At 50.9% G+C, this 18234-nt stretch overlaps 1 protein-coding gene across 2 annotated transcripts in view; it reads right to left on the reverse strand.

The window, feature by feature from the left end:
• Positions 1–635: 635 nt before the first annotated feature.
• CACNA1I (calcium voltage-gated channel subunit alpha1 I) overlaps positions 636–18234 on the reverse strand; it is a 119212-nt gene continuing 101613 nt past the window's right edge. For both annotated transcript variants that reach the window (XM_036891390.2, XM_036891388.2), the window contains exons 34-37: positions 17735–17857; positions 7486–7651; positions 5664–5863; positions 636–4732 (exon numbers count right to left, since the gene is read on the reverse strand). In XM_036891390.2, the coding sequence (XP_036747285.2) occupies positions 4100–4732; positions 5664–5863; positions 7486–7651; positions 17735–17857 (1122 nt within the window). In that variant the 3' untranslated portion in view covers positions 636–4099. The remainder of the gene's footprint in view (positions 4733–5663; positions 5864–7485; positions 7652–17734; positions 17858–18234) is intronic.

Genomic DNA, 18234 nt, shown 5'->3' on the forward strand with positions numbered 1-18234 from the left:
CGCGCGCCCAAGTCAACCAATGAGATTCCGTGGACTTTGCCAGCTTTCATTCATCTGGGGATGAGCAGACGTAGAAGAAAGCAGAGCCAAGAGGTGGAAAGAGGCCATGACCTGGTGACACAGTTGGAGCCCTGATCAACTGCACAGGAAGCGAAGCCCACCTTTGGGCTTTTTAGCTACTCGAGCCACAGGAAGTTATTTCCTTCTTGTTTCTTTCTTCCCTCTCTCCCTTCCTGAGTTCACTCACAGAGTCTTGCCTTTACTCTTAAGCTCATTTAAGTTCAGGTTTTGTCCTTTGCAGCCAAGAGTCCCAATAATACCCATAATATGAATTCAGCAACAGTGCCAAAGGTGAGGAGGTTATCATTCCCGTGTTACCTCTCGACCAGGCCCAGCATCTTAGCCACAGAACCAGAGGGTGAGAGCCAGGCCCTGCCAGCCCAGCAGACCCTGACCCATGCCGCAGCCATGAGAGGGCCTTCCTGTGGGGCGCTTTTCTAGGTCCTAGACACCCCAAGCCCCACAGCCTGAGCATAACAGAGAACACATACCTATCCCACCCCTAGGGAATCCCCCAGCTCAACACCCACCCTGCTGGGGAGAGAATAGCACAAACACACAGAGAAATTCTGAAATAGGCTTTGGGTTTTTATTCAAAACAACACTAGTGGCAGCTGCCACTTGGTTTCTCTATGCCTGGGCCATCTGGGCCAGCAGGGACCAGTGCCATCAGCAACTAGGAGGGAAGTTCATTCACACCATAGAAACTGTACAGAGACTGGGAGTGTGAGAGTCATAGCAGCAGAGCCAGGCCAAGGGCTGCCTGGAGGAGGAGGTCTCCGCCTCCCCTCCAGGTCCCAGCTCAGCCTAGGTCCACCAAGAACACTAATTATTGCACAAAGACAAAAAGAGTGTGTATCTGGGCTAAACAGCGGCTTCAAAGCCTCAAGCCCTTACAAAGCGCAGCAAAAGGGGCCAGAGATGGCCCTGGAAACGGCTCCAGGGGGAGGATTTGGGGGCAAGACAGGCAGACAGGCTGATACCGTGCACTGGGGCCGCCTGGTGCAGGAGGCCCAATGAGGAAAGCAAGAGAGTTTGGCTGGGGTAGGCCACGGCCCTGTCTGGTCTTAGGCCCATCTGTGTGGCTGCCAAGGTGCCAGCCAGCCATCACTCTGCAAACCCCTGCCAACATGGCCTGGGGTGTCTGGCACCAGGGTCCCCACTCTCCCCAGGGCCAGGCCCATGTGGGTTAGGGTAAGTTTGTGCTTTTGTGATGGACAGACCACAGGACCAGGGAGGGCAGAGGGGCCATTCACCCGGCCCTTATCCATTTGGCTTGTCCTGGCCAATCACAGCTCCCCGGCACCCCACCCCCACAGCCCACAGGAACAGGCCAAGTACCTGAGAGGCCAAATACTTGGCACCCTCTGAGAATGAGTGCCATTTCTCCACGGTTCCCGGGACAAAGCTTCTCTCCTCTATGCTCAGCTAGACATGCCCTGCTCTGTCCCACCTGGCCCCGTCTCTCGGGCCACTCCTTTGCCTAGACGGCCCTCCCCATATGCCTGCTTGTTCCGGGGCCACCAGGTTCAGGGCAAAGAGATGGTTTCATGTCCGACACACTGGAACGTGTTCCCTGCTCATCCACTTACAACCTGGTGACACTAGGAAAGTCACCTCACCGGTCTGTGCGTGGAGCAGCTGTGCACACCACTCAGGGCTGCCATGTGGATTAAACAGGATCCCTGGCCCTGAAAACGGAAGCTGCTGGCTATTATCGGATGTCCTGACCCTCCTTCCACGCGGTCTTCCCAGGCCCCACAGCCCCTCTCCTGGGCTCCAGCACACATCCCTCCAGGGACATGCTGACATGTACAGCTCATGCGTGTGCTGCTCGGGGCCGACACAGCCCTGGGAGGGCACGAGGCAGCGCCAGACAGGCGCACCTGTGCCCTCTTCCTCCCAGAGGAGCACCCGCATAACAGAACAGCTCAGCAGGGAAGGCAGGCCGGTACAAGGGGCCTCCGACTGAGGGGCCGCCTGGGGCAGGAGGCAACGAGACCCAAGGTCTACCCACTTCCCAAGGGGGAGGGCCCAGCAGGTCCCAAACCCTGGAGGCTGCCATCCTGGGAGCCCAGTGCCTGGGTATCACCTCAGTACCCTCACGGCAGCCCCCCATGTGCACTTCTGGGTGAGGAGAGGGAAGCCCCGGGGGCACGGGTCTGACGGCCGTGACAACTCCACAGGGCCAGCAGAGGCCCCAGGCCGCGCTCTACCTTCTGAATCCACACCTGTGTACACAGGGCGGGCTTTTTCTCATTCCAGACACGCGGGTGCTGGCCCCCTGAGGAGTCCCTGCCTCTTTGCTGCCAGTGTCCTGAGGGACTCCGGGCTGGCCATGTCACCTCTCCAGGTCTTGGTTTTCTCATGTGTAAAGTGAGCGTGACTCCCCTCCCCAGCCCCCTATACCGGCTCTTAAGGGAAGGGTTTTCCAGGTCATGAAGCCTACGTCACTCATTACCTCCTCCCTTTGCTACAGCGTCCAGGCCCAAGGGTCCTTTTGCCCACCCAGAAGATACCCAGAGCCCATCCAAGCAGTCCATACCCATACCACCCACCAGCACACCCCAAAGCCAAGTTCCTAAGGTCAGGGCCTGGGAGTATGGACAAGGCCCACCTTGATGGGGCCCAGCCAAAACAATCTGAGATCTTGAGAAGGCAAAGGGCCTGGTTATCACCGAGGCAGTGTGTCCCAGATGTGTGGCATCTTGCACCCCTCCACCTCGCCTGTCCAGACTGCCTGCACCACAGGCTCCCAGTCTTCCCTAAACTGACCTTCAGTCCATTGACTTTCAAAAACAGCCTTGATCAAAGTAATGTGCCTGTGACATCACGGGTTTGATGCACTGGGTGTTTTTTCCTAATATATACTGTAACAAATGCCTAACTACTCAAATAAGAAGTACCCATCTTTGATCACATTTGGGAATATGGGGTAAGAGGGACTGGTCCCAGGACCCAGGCACGTGCCCCCACCTCTGCTTAGAACCCTGTCAGATCTGCTTTACCCTGAACCCCTTCGGAGGGGCCGAGTTGCTCAGGGGGCCAGGGAGTTGAGTGGGGGGTACAATTTCCCAGAATGGCCAGGCTCAGGGCCTACCTTGAGAGTAAAGGTAGTGAGTGGCCATGCAAGTGACCGCCAGAGGCCAGGACGCCTCGGGGCAGCCTGGCCAGCACAGACCAGGCTTGACCTCCAAGTGCCTCACAGCCTATCACTGCCCATCATCCTTCCTCTTTCCTGCTGCCTCATTCCTGCCCTCAGCCTTCTGGGGGCAAAGCCATGGCAGACAGCTGCCCTTGGAAGTGCCCACTGGGGCCCAGACCTCTGCTGGGGCAGAGCCCCTGCCCAGCTAGGAGCTGCCCTTCACCCCCATCTCTACCCTAAGAAAATACAACTTCCCCACCCCAATTTTTCTAAAGAAAGACATCTAACTGGTTGGCTAAGAAAGTTTATGTGTTCTGGGACGTCTACAAAAGACTGTTTACAACAACTAGACAGTCAGAAACAAGACATACACCCTAATACGGGAGGTGGGGTCTTAGCAGCGTTTCTTCTTTAAAGGGAAAAAGCACACCCTGGGCCCTGTGTGCTACAGGACCTTCGGAGGCCTGAGAGCCTTCTCCAAGCTACTCCCAGCCCAGGGGAGACACCTAAAAGCATGGCTGCCAACACCCCAACTGCCCCCCGGTGGGTCTGGCCTGAGTCCTAAGTTTCAGGCATAAGCTCTGTCGGGGCCCTGGCCCACACTCCCCAACTTTAGCACTTTCTGGAAGTCATAAGCTCTCAGTAAAAAAAATAAATAAATATATATGTCTGTCTCTCTATATATGCATATATATGTACATGTATATGCATGGGAAGGGCCACAGCTGGGCCACGGCGGGCCGCGTCTGGGCCTTGGCCGACCCAGACCGTGCTCGGCGCCGGCTGGCCCCCGTGCCATGCCCGGGTTGTGGACAAAGTATTGCTGTCTGCCCCCTGGCTCCTGAGGTAAAAGACGGCGAGACGGGGCGGGCGGGCGGCGCTGCCCCCGGGCCCTCATCTCTTCCTCTTGCTGGCAGCGTCTCCCGGCCGCACGTCCCCGGGGGGCGGCTGCGGCTCGGGCGCCAGGGGGCCCCGGCCCGCGGCCGGCTCGGCCGGGCCCCGCGGGTCCTTGCGGCGGTCTGCGGCCCAGGGGGGGCTCCGGGCCGGGCCGCGGGGCTCGGGGGCGGCGCGGCGGCGGCCGGGTGCGGCCGCCAGGCTGCTGGTGCTGCCGAACCTCCGGGCGGGCGGGAGGCCGGGCGGCGGGGGCGGCGGGCAGAAGAGGGAGGTGAGCGAGAGGCTGCTGAGCGTCTCCGAGTGCTCGCCGCCCGCGCCGCCCCGGCCGCCCGCGCCCTCCTCGTCCGAGGGGTCCATGGAGTCGTGGTGCGTGCAGCCCGGGCTGGTGGAGCCCCCGCTGCTGTGGCTACGCTGGTGCGCCCGCAGCCCGCGCCGGCTGAACAGGCCCCGGCCCCGCAGGCTGAGCCGCCGGCGCGCCGCGGGCGACAGGCCGGCCCGGGGCCCGAGGGGCGCAGGCGGCCCCAGGGCGCGCCGCGGACTGTCGCTCAGGGTCAGGCTGTCCTCCAGCGTGGTCTGCAGGCTGCCCGCCGAGCTGCTGCGGCTGGCTTCCAGGGACGTGTCGCTCCCTGTGGCCTGCGGGGAGGCGACAGGGGATGGGGGCCGCCCGGGGTCCCCCGGCCCTGCCCCTCCAGCAGCCGTCCCATCCAGTGACACGCAGGCACGCGCAGCCCCTCCAATCCCTCAGACACTCCCTTCCGAAAGCACCCAGGGTCCCACTGCTCCCCAGCACCTCTGCCACGCCAGCACCCACCCGGCGTCTGCTGGCTCTGACGGTGGTCCCCACAGCTGGGCTCTCCGGCCAACGCGGCCCCCGGGTCCTCAGGGAGCAGCCAGGGTCATGCTGCTCCAGCCCAGTCAGCCCCTGGCCTGAGGGCTGCACCCTCCGGGGACCTCACCTCCCACCAGCCTCCCCTGGGATCCTCCTGCCCCCGGCCCCAGGACCCTCCGCAGCCTCTACCCCCACTTCGGCTCTGGCCTCTGCTTGGGAAGCTCTTCCCCAGATAACCACGTGCTCCAACCCTCACTGCTTCCCCAGCCCCCACCTGAGCTGCCAGCACCCCTGATTCCTCCACAGCCTTCCTGTGCAATGTGCTCCCTAGCATGTGTCACTACCAAATGGACTCCTTTTCGTGCATCTATTTCAGTTTATCATCTCTCCTCTAAGACACCCACAACACACACTCTGAACACTAAACCGTAAACCCCACGAGACAGGGCTTTTGTATTCTTTGCCTGCTGGAGCCTCTGAGCCCGCACACAGCCTGGCACATATCTGGGGTCGACAGTCATGAATGAGCAAACACCCTGGGCCCAGCCCTGCTTCCTCCGCACTGGAGGCAGGCACAGCCCCCTCCTCTCTCTGGACCCTGGTCTCCCACCCACAGAATGGGACACGTAAGACCCTCCGTCCCCAGGCCTGCCCCTCCAACTCCACCTGGGACTTCAAGGCCCCACCTCGATATCCCCGGCAGGGAAGCTCTTGGAGCCCGGAGGGTGCCCGTACCTGCCGCAGGAGGGTGCAGTTGACACTCGGCGACCGCAGGGACGCCCAGGAGCCCTGCAGGGCGATCTTGGGGAGGGTCCCAGTGCCAGCCCCCTTCTCCTGTCCTTTCTGGCTGGCGGACACAGCGGGATGGAAGAACTCAGCTGGCATGGGCAGGAGCGGGCTGGGGCCATCCGGGGAGTAGGGGCTTGGAGGTGCCGCTGGGGAGGGAGGAGAGGGAGCTAGGGAGCAGGCTCAGGCTGGTGACCCTGGCAGGTGGGCTCCAAACACATGCCCCCACTGGGCTGGCAGGGCGGGGGCTACACAACAAATTGGCTGAGGCTGTGAACAAGTCTCCCTCTCTGAGCCTTGGAGTCCCCATTGTGAAAGCAAGAAACATAGGGTCAGGCATGTGACTCCTGGGAGGATGGGCACTGGCACAGGCCTAGCTTTTGGAGCCACGCAGACCCAGGATCAAGGACCTAGGGTGCCGTCCTCTGTGAAACAGGGACCAGCTGTCCACCCCCAGGGGTGGAAAGGCTGAAAGAACCAGAGGCATCTGTGGAGCCCCCAGCCAGATCTAGGTGCACAGCAAATGCTCATTGTGGTCACCCCCAGGTGCTGACACCCCACAGGGTCCCGCCAGGCCTGGGGGCCCCGTAGGACAGCAGGGAGGATGGGCACTGCACTGGGTGGGCAGAGCAGACAGGGCTGCTGGATCCGCCTGGCCCGCTCCTCTGGGGACAGAGAGGGCCAAGGAGACAGGGAGGGAAAAGGAAGGCCCAGCAGGTCTTAGGGGGCCAGCAACGCCTGCCCCCAGCCCCCTCAGTGCCTCCTGGGAGGAGGACAGGGTGAAGGGCTTGGCGAGTATGTAAACAGGTACCCAAGGTGTCTGGGCAGCTTGAATGGCCCCAAGCAGGAGGATTCCTATTCTATGTCATCTTATTATTTAAGGAAATACAAATGAATGGTTAACTAAAGGGGAAGGGATTTTATGATTTTATTCCACCAGAATGACCCTTGGGTCCTTTGCCGTGAGTTTTGATTCAGGAAGGTGGGGGTCTTGGCACCTCAGCCATCATGCCAGTCAGAGGCTGTCAGCTTTAGTGGAAAGGCCACTCCACCCCCAGCTCTTGGAAGGCACTCCATACCAGGCCTCCCAGAAGAGGGCTTGGGGTGGGTTCAGGGTCTTGGGGTCCCTCTTCTGCTGAGCTCCTCTCTGCCCTCCTTCCCCAGCCACTGCTGGGAAACCAGATTCCCACCACCCTCCAGGAGAACTGCTGGTGCAGGCGACCCAAGTCAAGGCCAGGTCAGCTTAGTCCTCTGTCCTTGTGCCTAGAGCCCAGCCACAAGCACAAAGCACAAACAGGATGCCAAGGATGGGGAAGAAGGGTGTCAGGACATTTTACAGAAAGACCATTGAGGACATCGGGCTTTCTGTCATTCAACATCACTTCATGTGAAGATCTGTGAGATAAATTCCTCTCAAATTCAGTCTAGAAAAAGACCTCAGTACTTTGGTATCTTTTCTTCTGCTTGATGAGAGCTGTGTGTGCCAACCTGTTCCCCTTTTCTCCACAGCTCCTAGGAAGCTCAGCACCAATCTTCTGTTAGACCAGGCTTCTGGTATAATTATTATTATGTCTACGAATTATTTGGCTCTTGATATTTTATCATTGTTATATCAGGCCTAAGATTCCTATCTTTATTGTCAGTTATCCATCTGGTTCCTTCTAGACTTGATATAATAGTCTGGAATAATACCAAGGAAAAACCCAGCTCCCTGTGAGGTGCATGCCCAGGATCAGGGCTGTGGGGTGCTGGCAGGGCTCCCGCCCCTCACCTTGGCTGCCCTCACGTTTCAGCCAGGACTGAACGGGGTTGAACGGGATTGCCTCCACCTCACATAGGAAGTCCTCCGGACCCGAAGAGATAGCCGTGTTGGACAAGGAGAAGAAGCATCCGCCTAGGTCTCCCACATGCATGGGCTCGGGTGGGTCTGGCTCACCCTGCACAGACAGGGAGGAAAAGGGGTTAGGATGGCGGAGAGGGGGCAAGGCTGAGCCCACTGCTCCCGCTCCACGGCTCTTCGCTCAGGCCCCTCCCACTGTCTGGAGTGGCCTTATCCACCTGCCAACAACTGTAATTTTCCAAAACCCAGGAGAAAGGTCCCCACTTCCAAGAAGTGCCTGGTTCAGACTCTGGCCCAAGGCAGAGCCAAGTCTAGGTTGGTGAAGGTGTCAAAAAACAGGCCGTGTCCCGGAAGATGACTGGTTAGCCAGAGATGGGTAAGATTCCTCAAGGGAGGAACGACCTAAGACAGGCACAGTCGCAGGGGGGCCATCAGGTGAGAAATTGGGGATCAACAGAGGTGAGGCTTAGAACCTCACCCCCCCCGTTCTGAGAGAAATCTTCTGCATACGTGGATGTTTTATTGCCCTGGTCTAGCTTGGATTAACACTTAGTCTACAGGCACACACCTGATCATCTACATTTGCTCTCTTACAACACTAAACTATGTTTTCTACCTTTATCTTGCATCTACCTACCACTTCAGCATTTTATTAAAAATAATAATAATAAAGGGAGAAATGTGGTATCCACATATAAATCAAGTATAAAAATCAAACAGGGGGGCGGAAGATGGCGGCGTGAGTAGAGCAGCGGAAATCTCCTCCCAAAACAACATATATCTATGAAAATATAACAAAGACAACCCTTCCTAGAATAAAGACCAGAGGACACAGGACAATATCCAGACCACATCCGGACCTGAGAGAACCCAGCGCCTCGCGAAGGGGGTGAGATACAAGCCCCGGCCCCGCGGGAGCCGAGCGCCACTCCCCCGAGCTCCCGGCGGGAGAAGAGCGGGCAGAGCGGGAGGGAGACGGAGCCCAGGACTGCCGAACACCCAGCCCCCGCCATCCGGGACAGAGCGCAGGGCGCTCGATACTAGGAAAACAGGGCAGCAAGAACAGTGAGCGGGCACTGGAGGCTGGGCGACAGAGGACATAAGAAAAGCGCGCGACCATTTTTTTTTTTGCTTTTTTGCTGCTTTGTTTTGGCGAGCGCTTTTTGGAAGTCTTAAAGGGACAGGGACCCCAATATTAGGGAAACAGGGCAGAAAGACCGGTGAGCAGAGGCCTGAGGCTGGCACCGGAGAATAAAGAAAAACGAACGACCACCTTTTTTTTTTTTAATTAAAATTTTTTTTTTTTTTTTAATTAAAAAATTTTTTTTTCTTGTTTTTTTTTGTGGTCGTTGTTTTGTTTTGGCGGGTGCTTTTTGGAAGTCTTAAAGGGGCAGGGCGGGCCACTTAATCCAGAGGTAGGGAATCCGGGATCTCTGGGCACCCTAACCCCTGGGCTGCAGGGAGCAGGGAGGCCCCTTACGGAGATAAATAGCCTCCCAGCAGCTCCTGCTCCAACGCGACTCCACCATTTTGGAGTAGCTGCCCGAGCCAGGCCACGCCCACAGCAACAGCGGAGATTAACTCCATAGCAGCCGGGCAGGAAGCAGAAACCCTGTCTGCGCGCAGCTGCGCAGCACAAGCCACTAGAGGCCGCTGTTCTCCCAGGAGAGGAGGGCCACAAACCAACAAGAAAGGAAGTCCTTCCAGCCGTCACTCGTCCCAGTTCTGCAGACTATTCCTATCACCATGAAAAGGCAAAGCTACAGGCAGACAAAGATCACAGAGACAACATCAGAGAAGGAGACAGACCTAACCAGTCTTCCTGACAAAGAATTCAAAATAAGAATCATAAACATGCTGACAGAGATGCAGAGAAACACGCAAGAAAAATGGGATGAAGTCCGGAAAGAGATCACAGATGCCAGAAAGGAGATCGCAGAAATGAAACAAACTCTGGAAGGGTTTATAAGCAGAATGGATAGAATGCAAGAGGCCATTGATGGAATTGAAATCAGAGAACAGGAACGCATAGAAGCTGACATAGAGAGAGACAAAAGGATCTCCAGGAATGAAACAATATTAAGAGAACTGTGTGACCAATCTAAAAGGAGCAATATCCATATTATAGGGGTCCCAGAAGAAGAAGAGAGAGGCAAAGAGATGGAAAGTATCTTAGAAGAAATAATTGCTGAAAACTTCCCCACACTGGGGGAGGAAGTAATCAAACAGACCACGGAAATACACAGAACCCCCAACAGAAAGGATCCAAGAAGGGCAACACCAAGACACATAATAATTAAAATGGCAAAGATCAAGGACAAGGAAAGAGTGTTAAAGGCAGCTAGAGAGAAAAAGGTCACCTATAAAGGGAAACCCATCAGGCTAACGTCAGATTTCTCAACAGAAACCCTACAGGCCAGAAGAGAATGGCATGATATATTTAATACAATGAAACAGAAGGGCCTTGAACCAAGGATACTGTATCCAGCACGACTATCATTCAAATATGACGGTGGGATTAAACAATTCCCAGACAAACAAAAGCTGAGGGAATTTGCTTTCCACAAACCACCTCTACAGAACATCTTACAGGGACTGCTCTAGATGGGAGCACTCCTAGAAAGAGCACAGCACAAAACACCCAACATATGAAGAATCGAGGAGGAGGAACAAGAAGGGAGAGAAGAAAAGAATCTCCAGACAGTGTATATAACAGCTCAATAAGCGAGCTAAGTTAGGCAGTAAGATACTAAAGAGGCTAACCTTGAACCTTTGGTAACCACGAATTTAAAGCCTGCAATGGCAATAAGTACATATCTTTCAATAGTCACCCTAAATGTTAATGGGTTGAATGCACCAATCAAAAGACACAGAGTAACAGAATGGATAAAAAAGCAAGACCCATCTATATGCTGCTTACAAGAAACTCACCTCAAACCCAAAGACATGTACAGACTAAAAGTCAAGGGATGGAAAAACATATTTCAAGCAAACAACAGTGAGAAGAAAGCAGGGGTTGCAGTACTAATATCAGACAAAATAGACTTCAAAACAAAGAAAGTAACAAGAGATAAAGAAGGACACTACATAATGATAAAGGGCTCAGTCAAACAAGAGGATATAACCATTCTAAATATATATGCACCCAACACAGGAGCACCAGCATATGTGAAACAAATACTAACAGAACTAAAGGGGGATATAGACTGCAATGCATTCATTCTAGGAGACTTCAACACACCACTCACCCCAAAGGATAGATCCACTGGGCAGAAAATAAGTAAGGACACGGAAGCACTGAACAACACAGTAGAGCAGATGGACCTAATAGACATCTATAGAACTCTACATCCAAAAGCAGCGGGATATACATTCTTCTCAAGTGCACATGGAACATTCTCCAGAATAGACCACATACTAGGCCACAAAAAGAGCCTCAGAAAATTCCAAAAGATTGAAATCCTACCAACCAACTTTTCAGACCACAAAGGCATAAAACTAGAAATAAACTGTACAAAGAAAGCAAAGAGGCTCACGAACACATGGAGGCTTAACAACATGCTCCTAAATAATCAATGGATCAATGACCAAATCAAAATGGAGATCCAGCAATATATGGAAACAAATGACAACAACAACACTAAGCCCCAACTTCTGTGGGACACAGCAAAAGCAGTCTTAAGAGGAAAGTATATAGCAATCCAAGCATATTTAAAAAAGGAAGAGCAATCCCAAATGAATGGTCTAATGTCACAATTATCGAAATTGGAAAAAGAAGAACAGATGAGGCCTAAGGTCAGCAGAAGGAGGGACATAATAAAGATCAGAGAAGAAATAAATAAAATTGAGAAGAATAAAACAATAGTAAAAATCAATGAAACCAAGAGCTGGTTCTTCGAGAAAATAAACAAAATAGATAAGCCTCTAGCCAGACTTATTAAGAAGAAAATAGAGTCAACACAAATCAACAGTATCAGAAACGAGAAAGGAAAAATCACGACGGACCCCACGGAAATGCAAAGAATTATTGGAGAATACTATGAAAACCTATATGCTAACAAGCTGGGAAACCTAGGAGAAATGGACAACTTCCTAGAAAAATATAACCTTCCAAGATTGACCCAGGAAGAAACAGAAAATCTAAACAGACCAATTACCAGCAATGAAATTGAAGAGGTAATCAAAAAACTACCAAAGAACAAAACCCCCGGGCCAGATGGATTTACCTCGGAATTTTATCAGACATACAGGGAAGACATAATACCCATTCTCCTTAAAGTTTTCCAAAAAATAGAGGAGGAGGGGATACTCCCAAACTCATTCTATGAAGCTAACATCACCCTAATACCAAAACCAGGCAAAGACCCCACCAAAAAAGAAAACTACAGACCAATATCCCTGATGAACGTAGATGCAAAAATACTCAACAAAATATTAGCAAACCGAATTCAAAAATACATCAAAAGGATCATACACCATGACCAAGTGGGATTCATCCCAGGGATGCAAGGATGGTACAACATTCGAAAGTCCATCAACATCATCCACCACATCAACAAAAAGAAAGACAAAAACCACATGATCATCTCCATAGATGCTGAAAAAGCATTTGACAAAGTTCAACATCCATTCATGTTAAAAACTCTCAGCAAAATGGGAATAGAGGGCAAGTACCTCAACATAATAAAGGCCATCTATGATAAACCCACAGCCAACATTATATTGAACAGCGAGAAGCTGAAAGCATTTCCTCTGAGATCGGGAACTAGACAGGGATGCCCACTCTCTCCACTGTTATTTAACATAGTACTGGAGGTCCTAGCCACGGCAATCAGACAAAATAAAGAAATACAAGGAATCCAGATTGGTAAAGAAGAAGTTAAACTGTCACTATTTGCAGATGACATGATACTGTACATAAAAAACCCTAAAGACTCCACCCCAAAACTACTAGAACTGATATCGGAATACAGCAAAGTTGCAGGATACAAAATCAACACACAGAAATCTGTGGCTTTCCTATATACTAACAATGAACCAACAGAGAGAGAAATCAGGAAAACAACTCCATTCACAATTGCATCAAAAAAAATAAAATACCTAGGAATAAACCTAACCAAAGAAGTGAAAGACTTATACTCTGAAAACTACAAGTCACTCTTAAGAGAAATTAAAGGGGACACTAACAGATGGAAACTCATCCCATGCTCGTGGCTAGGAAGAATTAATATCGTTAAAATGGCCATCCTGCCCAAAGCAATATACAGATTTGATGCAATCCCTATGAAACTACCAGCAACATTCTTCAATGAACTGGAACAAATAATTCAAAAATTCATATGGAAACACCAAAGACCCCGAATAGCGAAAGCAATCCTGAGAAAGAAGAATAAAGTAGGGGGGATCTCACTCCCCAACTTCAAGCTCTACTATAAAGCCATAGTAATCAAGACAATTTGGTACTGGCACAAGAACAGAGCCACAGACCAATGGAACAGACTAGAGAATCCAGACATTAACCCAGACATATATGGTCAATTAATATTTGATAAAGGAGCCATGGACATACAATGGCGAAATGACAGTCTCTTCAACAGGTGGTGCTGGCAAAACTGGACAGCTACATGTAGGAGAATGAAACTGGACCATTGTCTAACCCCATATACAAAAGTAAACTCAAAATGGATCAAAGACCTGAATGTAAGCCATGAAACCATTAAACTCTTGGAAGAAAACATAGGCGAAAACCTCTTAGACATAAACATGAGTGACCTCTTCTTGAACATATCTCCCCGGGCAAGGAAAACAACAGCAAAAATGAGTAAGTGGGACTATATTAAGCTGAAAAGCTTCTGTACAGCAAAAGACACCATCAATAGAACAAGAAGGATCCCTACAGTATGGGAGAATATATTTGAAAATGACACATCCGATAAAGGCTTGACGTCCAGAATATATAAGGAGCTCTCACGCCTCAACAAACAAAAAACAAATAACCCAATTAAAAAATGGGCAGAGGAACTGAACAGACAGTTCTCCAAAAAAGAAATACAGATGGCCAACAGACACATGAAAAGATGCTCCACATCGCTAATTATCAGAGAAATGCAAATTAAAACTACAATGAGGTATCACCTCACACCAGTAAGGATGGCTGCCATCCAAAAGACAAACAACAACAAATGTTGGCGAGGCTGTGGAGAAAGGGGAACCCTCCTACACTGCTGGTGGGAATGTAAGTTAGTTCAACCATTGTGGAAAGCAGTATGGAGGTACATCAAAATGCTCAAAACAGACTTACCATTTGACCCAGGAATTCCACTCCTAGGAATTTACCCTAAGAATGCAGCAATCAAGTTTGAGAAAGACAGATGCACCCCTATGTTTATTGCAGCACTATTTACAATAGCCAAGAATTGGAAGCAACCTAAATGTCCATCAATAGATGAATGGATAAAGAAGATGTGGTACATATACACAATGGAATACTACTCAGCTATAAGAAAAGGGCAAATCCAATCATTTGCAGCAACATGGATGGAGCTGGAGGGTATTATGCTCAGTGAAACAAGCCAAGCAGAGAAAGAGAAATACCAAATGATTTCACTTATCTGTGGAATATAAGAACAAAGGAAAAACTGAAGGAACAAAACAGCAGCAGAATCACAGAACTCAAGAATGGACTAACAGGTACCAAAGGGAAAGGGACTGGGGAGGATGGGTGGGTAGGGAGGGATAAGGGGGGGAGAAGTAGGGGGGTATTAAGATTAACATGCATGGGGGGGTAGGAGAAAAGGGAGGGCTGTACAACACAGAGAAGGCAAGTAGTGATTCTACAACATTTTGCTATGCTGATGGACAGTGACTGTAAAGGGGTTTATAGGGGAGACCTGGTATAGGGGAGAGCCTAGTAAACATAATATTCGTCATGTAAGTGTAGATTAGTGATAGCAAAAAAAAAAAAAAAAAAAAGGGCAGTTCCTGTGTGGTAACCTCCAACGAGTTCTACACAAGGGTATAAAGGGCATATAAAAGTGTAGGCAAAGGGTCTGTTTGTGTTTATACAGAGGATCAAAGCCTAATTGGGCTACCCCGAAAATGAACTAAGATACGATATGAAAAAGAACTTCCAACATCTGCACCCTCTGGAAGACTCATGCCAGAAGATGATCATCAAAAAACCCCAACAAAGATCCACGCACTGCTACAGCTGTAGATGCACTCATCCCACCAGTTCCTGGACCTGCCATGGGAATGAGGAAGGAGATATCTAAGCTGGCCTGTGCATACAGTAAAACAACAAAATTGGACTGGATCTATACTGTTGGAACTCAACCAAGAATTTGGAGAAGTGCAAATTGTAGCGCTCCAAAGTCTTACAACTACAAACTATTTATTGTTAAAAGAACATATGGCATGTGAACAGTCCCCAGGAATGGGTTGTTTTAATTTGTCTGATTTCTCTCAGACTGTTCAAGTTCAGTTGGACAATATCCACCATATCATAGATAAGTTTTCACAAATGCCTAAGGTGCCTAACTGGTTTTCTTGGTTTCACTGCAGATGGCTGGTAATTACAGATATGCTTTGGTTATGTAACTATACTCCTATTATGTTAATGTGTGTGTGCAATTTAAGTAGTAGCTTAAAACCTATACATGCTGAAGTTACTCTACAAGAAGATATATCAAAGAAATAATCAATCTTCCCATGTTTTCTTCCGCCTGCTACTTCTATAGCTTTTCTTCTTCCTTCCTAATTACAACCCTTAAATAGAATTCGTGCCTCATATCAAATTTACCGAGTATCATAATTCTTCCAAGTGGTAAAGACACCTCAAGACAAATGCTGGGCATAGAAGCCACAGGGCATAAATATGCAAAGAAGTAAAAAGCTAACCTTTTCAAACAATAAGGCTTCTCTCTCACTTACCAACTCTACATTTCCCTGTATGGCCCCGGAAGACGACTGGTTAGCCAGAGACGGGTAAGATTCCTCAAGGGAGGAACAACCTAAGACAGGCACAGTCGCAGGGGGGCCATCAGGTGAGAAATTGGGGATCAACAGAGGTGAGGCTTAGAACCTCACCCCCCCGTTCTGAGAGAAATCTTCTGCATACGTGGATGTTTTATTGCCCTGGTCTAGCTTGGATTAACACATAGTCTACAGGCACACACCTGATCATCTACATGTGCTCTCTTACAACACTAAACTATGTTTTCTACCTTTATCTTGTATCTACCTACCACTTCAGCATTTTATTAAAAATAATAATAATAAAGAGAGAAATGTGGTATCCACATATAAATCAAGTATAAAAACCAAATGAGTATTCATATTTGAACTGTTTATAGTTCATAATGCATGAGCAAAACCGAAAGTTTCTGTGATGACTGCCCTTGTACTGTTCACTATGTAACTTATTCATTATGTAAGAATTTGTTCTACATGTAAGAACTTGTTTGTTATGCCTCAGAAGATTGGAGACTGACAAAAATTAGGCTTGGGGTGGAATAATGATTGTGCATTGAGCATTGACTCCCCTATACAGAATTTTATTGTCGTTAACAACCATTTGATCAATAAATATGAGAGATGCCCTCACAAAAAAAAAAAAAAAGGACAGACTTCCAATGGTAAAATAAATTAGTAACCGGGATGTAAGGTATAGCATAAGGAATATAGTCAAGATATTGTAACAGCCTGGTAGGGTGATAGCTGGAACCTAGAATTATGTATATAAATGTTCTACCACTGTGTTGTACACTTGAAACTCATGTAATGTAATACTGTGTGTCAACTACCCTTCAATAAAAAATAATAATTTAAAAAAAAAAAAAAAAAAAAAAAAATCAAACAAATAATCATATCTGACTTGATTGTTTATAGTTCATGATGCGTGATCAAAACCGAAAGTTTCTGTGATGACTGCCCTTGTACTGTTCACCATGTAAGAACTTGTTCACCATGTAAGAACTTGTTCGTTATGCTTCAGAAGATTGGAGACTGGTGAAAATTAGGCTTGGGGTGGATTAATGATTGTGCATTGAGTCCCCTATACAGAATTTTATTGTTGCTAACAACCATTTGATCAATAAATATGAGAGATGCCCTCTCAAAAAAAAAAAAAAAAAAGACGGGCCGTGTGGCTGTAGGGAACTCCCTGTGAGCGTGGCCTTGGGCAGGTCCCTTCCCTTTGCTGAGCCTCAGTTTCCACATCCATAAATGAGAGACTGACCCCTCCCTCCTGGTCTGGCACCCAGCAGCCACCCAGCATTCCCTGGGCCCTGCCCTTCCCCAGCCCTGCAGTCCCAGAGGACCCTGCCCAGCAAGTCGTCAAGAGCTGCCTCAGTGGACCTCCTATGACCTGCTCTCTGAGTCCAGAATAAAACCAGACTACAACGGCCGAAAGCCAGCTAGGCCCCGAAGCTGCACCCTGCCATCCTGTGTGGTAGAGCAGTGCCAGGGTGCGGGGAGATGCAGGAAGTGGCCGAGGGCTGTAGGAGCTGTCAGCTGTCAGAGAGGGGACGCGGCGGGCAGGGAGCGGTGGGAAGATCCATGGCCCCCGCTCAGCCTTCCCGGAACCGATGGAGGATGGCCCCAGGGGACAGTGCTGCCAAACGGAGGCCGCTCTGAGGTTTAGGGGAGAGGCCAGGGACTGCCCTGCCCCCTCCACAGCTCCTCTCACACCCTGGCCTTGAGGTCACAAGCCCAGCAGACGACCTCTCCTGCCTGAGGCTGCAGGATCACACAGGGGCCCTGTGGCCTGCCAGGCCTCCACTGACCCGCTGGGGGCAGAGGGCTGGCTTCCCTGCTCTGCCATCCCGAATGTGTGAGGTAAACAAGCCACCTCACTCCTTGGAGCCCCCATTTACTTAGTGTGAAATGGGACCAAGTCATCCCTAACTCCACAAGCTGGGGCACAGACTGAGTGCAAGTAAAGTGTCTGGCACACAGTAGGCGCTTGCACCTGATGTGACTCTCCCCCATTCTCTTCAGCCTCCCAGCCTCGCTGTGAGTTGGCCTGCCAGTGATAAACCCCACTGCCTCATCCGCCAGACAAGAGATGAGAGCCCACCACACAGCAGGGGCACCCGGAAGACACGGTGTCCTGGCTGGGTGGGCAATGCCAGCCTGCAGGGACAGACCTGCTTACCGGGAGCCCCCCAGGGCTGCTCACCTTGCTGTCTTTGGGGCCAAGCGGGCAGGCCGTGGGGTCCTCGAGACTGAGGTCATCACCCAGCAGGATGGACGAGGACCTGTCTGAGTTCAGGGAGAAGGCCTCCGTCTCGGCCAGCTGCACCTGTGGGAAGAGGTGGCAGCCTCAAGTCCCCCCTGCGTCCTCCAGTAAGATGCTGGCTGGTGGGCCGAGAGGTCCAGAGGTCTGTTGAGCCAGGATGGTGTGCCCTCCCTGCAAGGGGGCCCAGCCTCCGCAGGGGGCAGGGAAAGCAACACGATGGTGTCAGCGCCAGGAGAGTGCCAGGCCCGGGCTGGGCCAGAGGGCAGATGAGTGGCTGTGGTCGGTGAACCCCAAAGCTGGTCTACTTGCCCCCAGACCAAGTAGCCATTGAGGCTGGCCAGCATTGGCCAAGTTGGCACAGCTGTGTCTCTGCCCCCACCAGGCTCCTCCCTCTGGCAGGCCCCCACCAGGCTTCATGCAGCCCCCAACGCAAGGTGCCA

The sequence above is a fragment of the Manis pentadactyla genome, chromosome 10, assembly GCF_030020395.1.
Source record: "Manis pentadactyla isolate mManPen7 chromosome 10, mManPen7.hap1, whole genome shotgun sequence".
Classification (NCBI taxonomy): Eukaryota; Metazoa; Chordata; class Mammalia; order Pholidota; family Manidae; genus Manis; species Manis pentadactyla.